Here is an 11,373-nt window from a genome sequence, read left to right on the forward strand (position 1 = left end):
GAGGAGGAAGCGGAGGAGGAAGAGAGAAATGGTAGAGTCGTAGTCGCAGTGGAAGGAAACAGAGTGAAGATAGAATAGGAGGAGGAGGAGGAGGAGGAGGAGGAGGAGGAGGAGGAGGAGGAGGAGGAGGAGGAGGAGGAGGAGGAGGAGGAGGAGAGAAGGATGAGAAGGAGGAGGAGGAAGAGGAGAAAAGAAGGAGGAAGAACTGGAGGAGGAAGGGGAAGAGGAAGAGGAGAAGAAGAAGGAGGAAGAAGAAAAGGAGGAGGAAGTGGAAGAGTGAGATAGTAGTCATAGTCGCAGTGGAAGGAAAGAAGAGTGGACGTGGAATATAGCTAGGGAGGAGAGGACCCTTGAATCTCTCCTGTAACAAGGCTATCTCAACTACAAAACGTAAATTAAGTGAGTAGGAGGAAGAGGAGGAGAAAGAGAGAAAAATATGAAGGAAGGGTGAAACTGTTAACAAGATAGGGAATTGAGAGGTAGAAGCAGCAGTAGTAGTAGTAGTAGTAGTAGTAGTAGTAGTAGTAGTAGTAGTAGTAGTAGTAGTAGTAGTAGTAGTAGTAGTAGTAGTAGTAGTAGTAGTAGTAGTAGTAGTAGTAGTAGTAGTAGTGGTGGAGCTTACAATATTAAAAGTAAAAGTAACAACAGCAGTAGTAATAATAGCAGGAGAAGCAGCAACGACAATAATAGTAATAATAATAATAATAATAATAATAATAATAATAATAATAATGATAATGATAACAAGAACATCTCTGTCACAACATTTTAAATTAACCTTATTTTTCTCTCTTCCCTCAACAGGTTCGCCGGAAGAGGTCGCGGCGTCTTCCTCCCCCTCTGCCCTTCCTCCTTCACCTCCTCCTCCTCCTCCTCCTCCTCTCTCCACTCCTTCCTTCCCAATAGTGGAGGAAGAACGCGCTTTCCTCCGCCTTGTGTGTGGAGGAGAGGCCTCGAGAGATATGCAGGAGACTACACTGTATCATGAAGCAAATATACCTCCTCCTCCTCCTCTTCTTCCTCTTCCTCCTTCCTCCTCCTCTTCTTCCACCTCCTCACAACTCCATGATACTTCTCTTTCTGATGCTTCCTCTTCATTTTCTTTGTCCTCCACTGTCCACTCCTCCTCCTCCTCCTCCTCCTCCTCCTCCTCCTCCTCCTCCTCCTCCTCTTCTTCCATCAGCAGTCCATCTCCACCAGTCAGCAATGAGTTAGCCTTCCTTCAAACGTCTCCATCTCCTTCTTCCCTCCACTCATCTCCTCCACCAGACCTCCATTTACCATCTCCTTCACACCTACACATCTCGTCTACCGCCGCTCCTCCTCCTCTCGCTGCCTCCTTCCACTATCTTTCTAATTCTCATCTTTCTCCTCCGTCGTATCTCCCCTTTTCTCCCCTCCCGTCCGCGCCATCGCCGGGCAACGAAGCAGAAGGAGAAGTAACTCGCAGGAAGAGGGAAGCGAAAGGGACAAAGAGAGAAAAGATAAAGGAAGACGAGAAACGAAGGGAAACGCGGGAAAAAGGAGATGAGAGAAAAAGCCCGTCGATAAAGAGAATAAGAACGGACAGGGAAGGAGAGAGAGGAATCAGCAAAGGAGGAAAAGATTTGTATTTTAAGGGACGTGACGGCGGCGGCGCGGCGTCAACGTATATGATGGACAGAAAGAGCAACGCGAGAGAAATTTTCAAGAAGAGAGGCAAAGACACCGAGCCACGTGACGCGCTGGGAAATGAACGAGGAAGGAAAGCACAAGGTGAGAAAACATTTATGGACAAGGAAAAGATATACCGAAGGACAAAGGAAGCAAATGAAAAGCGGGGAAAGAAAACACACACGAACAAGAAGCCAGGAAGGTACACAAGTGATGATAAAAGCAGGAAATACGTGAATGAAAAGAGAAATGAAATGGACGATGCAAGGAAAATTATTAAGGAAAGGAGGAAAAATATCAAAGAGAAGACTCCAAAGAGGAAAAATGATGAGGAAAAAATCAGGAACATGAGCAAAACAGAAACAGGAAGAGAAAGGGAGAAGACTAAATACTCAAAGAAGGAAAAAGAAAGTAAATTTGATAAAGATAAAACGTCAAAGGTAAACAAAACAAGAATTGACAGAGAAAGAGAGAAGAGCAAGGAAACAAAGGAAAACAAGAACAAGAAACCAATACCAACATCACCGACAAAGAAGGAAAAGATACGAGGCAAAAAAAAGCTACAAACAAAAACAGAAGGGAATAGAAGAACACACGAAGGAAAGAAGGAAATGGAGCAGAAACACGAATACAAACGAAAGGAAACAGGAGACAAAGACAAAAGAATAAGAGATAAAAGCCAAAATAAATACAGGAATAGCAAGAAATCGAAGGAAAACGAGAAGGGAGATAAGATGGAAAAATACATGTCGGAAAAGGAGAAAGGAAAAACGGAGGACGTAGAAAGTAAGGACAAAAAGATGAAGGAGAGTGGCAAGTATGAAAAAGAGAGAAAAACTGAAAAGAATCACAAAAAGGAAGCAAAAAGTAAAACATGGAAAAAGGAAAAGGACAATAATCACATAAAAATAGAGAAAAATAAGAAAGAAAAATACGAAAAAGACAAATTCAATAAAGATACGAAGAAAAAGGAGTTAAAGGAAAAGAAAGAAAAAGAAGAGGAAATATGCAGAGAACTTAAATACAAGAATAAGGACAAACACTTCGATGAAAATTGTAAAAAGAGCAAAGAGATAAAAACATACAGAACACAGGAGGGAAAAACGAACATGGAAAAAGACGAAGAGAAAGACGAAAGGAGAAACGAGGAGAAGGCAACAAAACGCAAGTCAAAATGGGAAAAAGAAAAGGAAAAGGAAACAAGAAGAAACGAAAGAACAAAGACGAGGCCAGAAGCAAAAAAGGAGAGGAATACGAAAAAGGAAGAGAGAAGAAACGAAAAAACAAACACGGAGACAAGAAAACGATGGAAAATAAAACCAATCTTTGCTCCCACTCACCATCCCACTCAGATCACCACTTCACACCTCTCCACAGCCTCTCAGCCTCCGCATCCCACTCAAACCACACGCTCACACACACAGGCAACCATTCAAGCTCTCACCACTCAGCCCACTCACGCCACACATGCACTATTCCACACCACAACTCAACAACACACTCAAGCAAGCAACCCTCCCTCTCATCCCACTCATACAAATTTTGACCTCTCTCTCACCACTTATTCATCATTCCTGCCAACCCAAACAATTGTCTCTCCCTCTCGCCCCACTCATTATAGCATACCTCACCCTCAGCCCACTCCAGTAATAGATCAGCCTTCTTTCCTCTCGACTTTCCCCACTACTCTCTCTTCCTCCACCTCCACCACCACCTCTACTTCCACCTCCGTATCCTCTCCCATGTCTCAGGAGTCATCACAGCCCACCTCTGATCATACCTGGCGAGTTGATTACCTAGATGCTTCTCTCAGGTAAGTCACGACACGATTCTGGTAATTGGACAGGCATCTTATAGGAAAATAGTCTTATTATTTTTGGCATTAACATTTATTCTTCTTTCTCTTTCCTTTCATTCGTTTATTCAAGTTCTTTATATTTTCCTGGGTTATGCAATGCTCTTAACCCTTTCAGTACAATGACGCGTTTTTCATATTCATTCTGCTTACTATTTGGTGTGATTATATTATACAGCTTCAGATACTCATGTGTGGGATTAAAATAGCGAAGACTGTGGCCATTAATCTTTTTTACCTCCATAGACCCTTCCTAATGTCAATAAAATAGACGAATCTTACATAAAATCTCAAGACAAACATATTTCCCAGTTCTGAAAGGGTTAAAATGTACTAGATGATTATTTTTCTAGTTGTATATCAACACACAAAAACAACATAAGAGGTAGAGAAGGATGACTAAGAGGAGGAGTAGGAAGCGTAAGAGGAGAAGGAGGAGCCGAAAGAGGAGGAGGAGGAGGAGAAGGAGGAAAAGGAGAAGGAATAAGAGAAGAGTACAGACATAAGGAGAGAGATTCCAAAATGAAAATGGATAGGAATTGAGAGAGGAGAATGAGGACAAGGAGGAAGAGGAAGAAGAAGAAGAAGAGGAATAGAAAGAGAAAGAGAAATAGAAAGAAAAAGAGAAATAGGAAGATCAGGAGGAGGAGAAGTAACGAGTACCGACATGAAGAGAAAGATCCAAAAAATATCACTGTCTACTAAGAAATGAGGGAGGGAGGGAGGGAGGGAGGGAGAGAAAGAGGACGGGAGGGACAGAAAAGGAAGAAGAGAAGGAAGAAGGAAAGGATAGGTAGAAATACAAAGATGCCTGGAGATTCCTTTTGTGCCAGTGAAGACGGCTAACACTGATTACGAGGAGGAGGAGGAGGAGGAGGAGGAGGAGGAGGAGGAAGGGTAAGTGTGTAGAGGAAAGGAAGATTGAGGTGACAGACAAAAATAAGAAAAAGGATAAAAGAAAAGGAAAATTGGAAAGTACAAACGAAAAAAAGAATAATCGTAGAAAAATAATAAAGATGAAACAAAAAAGAGAAAAGGAAATAAAAGGTAAAGAAAAGAGAGAAATAAGTAAAAAAAAATGTACAAAATATAAAACCTGATAAAGAAAAATAAAAATGAACAAATAACAAACAAGGAATAGAAGAAGAAGAACAAGGAAAAAGGACAAAAAGAAGGAAAACCAAGAAAAGGAAGATATGGAAGAAAGAAAAATGAAAAAAAAATACAATGGAAAGAAGTAACATAGGAGGAAAAATAAGAAAAAAAAGAGGAAAGATAGAGAATGGGGAAACAAGGATGGCAAAAGGAGGAAGAATATAAAGGATAGATAGAAGGAAAAGAAGAGGAAGAAAGGAAGAAGCTTAGGATGAATTATAAGAAGGAAGAGACGAGGGAAGGAAAAAGGGAAGGAGAGACAGGAAGAAAAGTAAAACAAGAAAGAATGAAGAAAGAGAAAACAGAAAGCAGAAGTAGTAAGAGGAGAACGAAAGATGAAAGGAAAGAAAAAGGTAGAAGTAAGAGGAGGAAGTGAGGCAGTGGAGGAGAGAGGGAGGGGGAGAGAGGGAGGAGAAGATAAGGAGGAGGAGGAGAGAGGGAGTGAGGAGAGAGGGAGTGGGGAGAGAGAGGAAAGGGGAGAGGGGGAGAGGTAAAATGAGAGAGAGAGAGAGAGAGAGAGAGAGAGAGAGAGAGAGAGAGAGAGAGAGAGAGAGAGAGAGAGAGAGAGAGAGAGAGAGAGAGAGAGAGAGAGAGAGAAGGGGGGGGGATAAAATGAGGGAACAGTGCCAGGTAACTGTTTATTAGCGGTGATTGGCAACACTTTCATCCGCCAGCAATGGATAATTTCACCCAAGTATCGGTTTCAGCAAATTTCGCTTTACGTTCTGCATTTTTTTTTTCTTTCTTTCCATCTATTACGAAAGGGAGAGAGTAAGAGTGCAGTTTTGTGGCGCTTTCTCTTACTTTGCATTGACTGTTTTCCATGTAACATCTTTTCCCTTTTAATTTCAATGTTATATTCTTTGGTTTTTGAGGGATTAGTACTTCAAGATCATGTTATTTTTACTTTTCATCTCTTAAGAAAGGGAGAGAGGACTAGTGCAGATTTGTGGCGCTTTCTCTTACTTTGCACTTACTATTTTACTTGTTACATCTTTTCTCTTTCAATTTCAATGTTATATTCTTTGACTTTTGAGAGATTAGTACTTCAAGATTATGTTATTTATACTTTGCATCTATTACGAAAGGGAGAAAGTACGAGTGCAGTTTTGTGGCGGTTTGCATCGTCTAGTTGTCTTCTAACATCTTTTCTCTTTCGAATTCAACATTATATTCTTGGTTTTTTGAGAGGTTAGTGATTCAGGGTCACTTTATTTATACTTCCCTTCATCTATTATATAAAGGAACGATTACGGCAGAAATTTTGTGGCCATTTGACTAATTTTCTTTAAATACCTTTCTCTTTCAATTTTAACATTATACTCTTTGATTTTTGAGAGGTTAGTGGTTCATGGTCACTTTGTCTGGACTTTTCTTCATCTACTACAAAACGGAAGGACAACGAATGCAATTTTGTGCCCTTTTCTCTTATTTTGCATTGATAACTTTTTTTTTCTAACACCTTTCTCTTTCTAATTCAACATTATATTCTTTATTTTTTTAGACAATAATTCTAATCCCCACATGAGTTTCTGAAGGTGTATTTAATCACCAAATAGTAGAAATAATAAAAATGAAATCATGTCCTCATACTGAAGGAGTTTATAGAATAGGAGAAAATACATATATAGAAGTATACTCCAATAGTGGGAAGAATAAAAATGAAAACTTGCCCTGGTACTGAAGGGGTTAATAAAATAGGAGGAAGCGCATATATAAAAGTATACTCCAATTTAAGTTAGAATAGAGGAATAGAAGATGAATAGTCTATTATAAAAAAAAATAGAGCTACTTAATAGAAATGAACAGGCAAACCTTCCATTTATGTTGTATTGCATGAAATCATAATGCCCTTCATAAAACAGAATTTTCTCGTGCATTAGTGTAATGGAGCTTCCCAAAATAGGCACAGTAAGTAGGCAAAGTGTAATCACTGATATTACTCCTTTTACCGCTAAGTACAACAATGGACGTGCCTCTGTAATTTATTGACACATGCAGCCATTTCGTACTTTCATTTTCGGTGAAGGTACAACTGTTATCATTACTCTTTTTACCGCGAAGTACAACGACGTACCTGTGCACTTTATTCACTTTATCCACTTTATTCACTTCATTCATTTTATTGACAAACGCAATCATTCTATACTTTATATTTTAGTGAAGGCACAATTGTTATCATCACTCCGATATTCACCAAAACCTGGAATCTTTATATATTTACAGTTCAGTTCTCGTTGCAAGTTTTATTCATATTTGAAATCTTAATCCTTATTTTCCCCCCGGCAAAGTTAGGCAAAATTCCTGACGTTCCTCGTTAACAGTTTACTCAAAGTAGGGGCAGTTTGTGTTCATTATTTCACATAAGTGGATTTTAAGCTGGGCAAAGTACCCATGGAAGGGAGAGGGAGAGAGAGAGGGAGCAGAACAAGGAACCCAAGGCAGGGTCGAGGGCTATACTAATATAAGGACCATATTCTGAACTAACTCTGCTTCTCAATTACTTTCATAAGGATGTATTTGACGTTTCACAGGCTTTTTAGTATCTTTTATTACTGTTCTAGTGGCTGATCAATAAAATTTCAAAATAATCAACAGGAGAAACAGTCTTGTGAACCCGGCTTGTTATCTGTGTGGCCTTTATAAACAGTCGTGATGGGATCGTAGAGCATTTCAGAATATAAAAACTAAACCAAATACGTCACTGTTAGTATAAATGTTCCATGCCAGTAAGTGGTTATCTGCGACACACTCCAGTTAGAAGCATGGTTATATTGTACAGTGTTCGTGTGTTCAGGAAATTGGCAGGTATATTGTACATGATGTGTAAGTGTAACCCGAGGCGTCTTCATACTGTACAGTACTCGCCACCTCATCACAGGAAATGGACCCGTCTGCTGTGTGAGTGTTTGTTGAATCGCTATGTTGCCAGAGCGGCCATGGCAGCGGTACACGAGGGATATATGCATTACACAATACTGTTCAAGTAGATCTTTTTTCAACTGTTCTTCCACTAGTATTTCTAGAATTGTCAGTCAGTGGAAAGCGTTTACTGAAAAGATTACATCGACTAGCTTCGATTACATTTTTTATAATTACTTGCATGATTTGGCTAATCTTGAAGGCTAAACCCGAAAAAATTATTTAAATTTTCTGAATAATCCATACGAATAATATAAAAGTCCCTAGAAATTCCCTAAAAATCACAAAAGTTTCCATAAAAATCACTAAAATTTCTATAAAAATCCCTATTCCACTAGTATTTGTTAGGACTGGTAAAGGTTATGAATATCAGAGAGAAAGCATTTGAAGTGTTTGGTCAGAGTAGTTTCATATTTTCTTTACATTTACTTCTATCAAGGTGATTTTATTCTGTTTCGCTTTAGACAGCAATAGATAAATAGATTCACACTACAAATATTGGGATTAAAGTAGACGAAACATGAAATCAGAAGCACTACTTGACATGTAGCGTAAATTATTCGTTTCTCCATATACCTTTCACTTTGTATCGACACATTCCTATTCTGTATTATTTACATTTCTTTAAGGCAACTACGAGTAACATCATTTTTTTTGTAGAGAAGGGAGGGGGGAAAAATAAGAGGTTGGACAGTAAGAAGAAAAGTCAGTGAAAAAAAGAAAATATTAGGGGTATTTTCTTCTTTTTAAAGTCTATGTCCTTCTCCATCAATATTTCTCTATAGTTTCTCCACTCGACGCAATGTGATCCTTTTTTACTCTGCTTCATTATTCTGAATATTTAACTGAAGTCTAACCTTTTTTCCATCTACGTTCCAGCTACTCCATCGAGGGGGACCAGCTACAGCTGAGTGGCAAGACGGAGCAAGCTGATTGGCTGCTCACACATGCACGCTTCTCCCTGCATTCTCCATCTACCTCTTCCTCCCCTTCGTCATCCCTCTCCTCCTCCTCTTCCTCCTTTCTCCCTATCACCGTCCATCACTCCAGTCGTTATGATGCTTCTGCCTACCCTCCTCCTTCACCTCCTCCTCTTCCTCTAAATCCTTCATCAAATGCCTCCTCCTCTTCTTCCTCCTTCTCTTCCTCCCACATTTACCCATACCCCTCAAACAACCTCCCACGACGTTCCTCATCTCCCGACGCTCCTGCGCTTGCTATCCTCCAGTGCTCTCCGCCGAATTCTCGTCCCAAAGTCGTTCTTCTCGCTAAAGGTAAGAATAAATCAGAACCTTCGTAATATTTCCCTCAGAATTGTAAAGCTGGGAAGGTAACACAATTTGCAGTTATTCAATTAAGTCCATTGGTAAGTAAACTCTTTTTTCCCTGTTTGTTACTATTGCTTTTTTTTTTTTCTCTCTCTCTCTTGTTTTGTGAGTGTTTGAATGCGTCATTTTTAGTTTGTTGTTCATTTGTCTTTTGTGTGCTTGAGTTTTGAGAAGTGAAGTGAATCATGTGCGTGTGTGTGCATGTGTATGTGTGAGTGTTTATATGGAAGAGGTTGAAAGAAAGAGTTGTAAATTTGTAAATATCAGCCTTCGTGTGTGTGTGTGTGTGTGTGTGTGTGTGTGTGTGTGTGTGTGTGTGTGTGTGTGTGTGTGTGTGTGTGTGTGTGTGTGTGTGTGTGTGTGTGTGTGTGTGTGTGTGTGTGTGTGTGTGTGTGTGTGTGTGTGTGTGTTTGTGCTACTTTACACGTCATATATATGTTTTTCTCCACTGCAGGAGGTGAATTTAAAGAGCAAAGCGCGTAATCTGCATCTGAATGAAAATATTTAATACACTCCTGGAAACTAAACTTAATACTGATTTTTTCAAGTACTTCTAATTTGACTTAGCTCGTTTTTACTTACCTGGTATTTATTCCCTTTTACTCTCTCTCTCTCTCTCTCTCTCTCTCTCTCTCTCTCTCTCTCTCTCTCTCTCTCTCTCTAGACCAAGGCGCGACTCTCACTACCTCATCAAGCACATCTTCACATCCACTTTTCACTGCAATACCCTTTTCATCCACCCTCAGATGCAACCCTCTTGACTCCTCCTCCTCCTCCCCCTCCCTCCCTCCCTCCCTCCCTCCCTCCCGTTCTCTACACAAAAAAAAGGTAAAAAAACTGAACCTTCCCCAATCAAGTTCTTCTCTTCTCTCCATCGCATCAGGAACCCTCTCCTCTTGGTCTCCTTTCAACAAAACAGAATTAGTCCTTTACTTATCTTACTCGGTTTGTGGAAGAGGGAAAAGGAAGAAAAAAATATATAGGGTAGCGGAAGGGGAAAAATAGAAGTGGTCGGGGGGGGAAGAGGGTTGGAATTGATGGTCTCTCTTTCAACTCCATTCCCTTGAGGTTCCCATCGACTGCCACCAACTACACCTTCGGTAAAATGATATTACTCGTACATACGTGCCTATCTGTTTCTTTTTCCTCCTCCTCCTTCTCTCCCTACCTCCTTTATTCTTATACCTTGTTCCGCTGGGGATATATAGAGGAGTAAAATGAAGAAAAAAAGACGAGGAGAGATGAGGAAGAGGAGGAGGAGGAGGAAAAGGACGAGGAATTCTACGACGACAAATAAGAGGGCGATAAATGAGAAAAGGGCAACGAAGGAAGGAGAAAGAAGAAATGTCGAAAAGAAGAAAGAAGAAGACGAGGATAACGAAAAGAAAAACAAATAGAGGAGGAGAAAAATCCAGGATAAGATAAAGGAGAAGGAGAAAGACGAGGAAAAAAAACAAGAAGGAGAAGGAGGAGGAGGAGGAGGAGAGACGTGGAGAGGAAGTTTCTGGTAATGTAGCTTTGTGTGGATACATCGGCCACCAAGTCTGGCGAAGTAATCAGGTTAGAAGTTTAGGTGGGAGCCGTGTATCCATCAAGAGCGGTTGGGCAAGCCTGCGTGTCCCATTCTCAGGAGCAGAGCGCAACTTGGCTGACTTGCCTCGTTCGTTCCTTTATTTACGAGCGTCCGATGCGTCCCAGTTGCCTAGTTAGAATCGTTCGTAACTGTGTTCCTGTCCTTTTTGGATGTTACGAGAGGAGGCAGTGGTGGTGGTGGTGGTGGTGGTGGTGGTGGTGGTGGTGGTGGTGGTGACATTGCTAGTAGTAGAGGGATACAAACCAAAGAAAGAAGAGAGAAAACTTGAGTGTTACCTTGGCTTGTATTTGTATTGAGCTTGATGGAAGTACAAGAAGATGTGGTGGTGGTGGTGGTGGTGGTGGTATTGTGTCCTGGGTAATTTTTTTTTTTTTTGTAGAATAGAGTTGTTTTCAAGATATACTGTGTGTGTGTGTGTGTGTGTGTGTGTGTGTGTGTGTGTGTGTGTGTGTGTGTGTGTGTGTGTGTGTGTGTGTGTGTGTGTGTGTGTGTGTGTGTGTGTGTGTGTGTGTGTGTGTGTGTGTGTGTGTGTGTGTGTGTGTGTGTGTGTGTGTGTGTGTGTGTGTGTGTGTGTGTGTGTGTGTGTGTGTGTGTGTGTGTGTGTGTGTGTGTGTGTGTGTGTGTGTGTGTGTGTGTGTGTGTGTGTGTGTGTGTGTGTGTGTGTGTGTGTGTGTGTGTGTGTGTGTGTGTGTGTGTGTGTGTGTGTGTGTGTGTGTGTGTGTGTGTGTGTGTGTGTGTGTGTGTGTGTGTGTGTGTGTGTGTGTGTGTGTGTGTGTGTGTGTGTGTGTGTGTGTGTGTGTGTGTGTGTGTGTGTGTGTGTGTGTGTGTGTGTGTGTGTGTGTGTGTGTGTGTGTGTGTGTGTGTGT

General features: G+C 40.8%; 1 protein-coding gene across 1 annotated transcript in view; it reads left to right on the forward strand.

The window, feature by feature from the left end:
• Positions 1-2,146: 2,146 nt before the first annotated feature.
• LOC123499374 (Down syndrome cell adhesion molecule homolog) overlaps positions 2,147-11,373 on the forward strand; it is a 96,569-nt gene continuing 87,342 nt past the window's right edge. Inside the window, exons 1-2 of the mRNA XM_045247288.1 lie at positions 2,147-3,466; positions 8,465-8,859. Coding sequence (XP_045103223.1) covers positions 2,265-3,466; positions 8,465-8,859 — 1,597 coding nt within the window. The 5' untranslated portion in view covers positions 2,147-2,264. The remainder of the gene's footprint in view (positions 3,467-8,464; positions 8,860-11,373) is intronic.

The sequence above is a fragment of the Portunus trituberculatus genome, chromosome 49, assembly GCF_017591435.1.
Source record: "Portunus trituberculatus isolate SZX2019 chromosome 49, ASM1759143v1, whole genome shotgun sequence".
NCBI lineage: Eukaryota > Metazoa > Arthropoda > Malacostraca > Decapoda > Portunidae > Portunus > Portunus trituberculatus.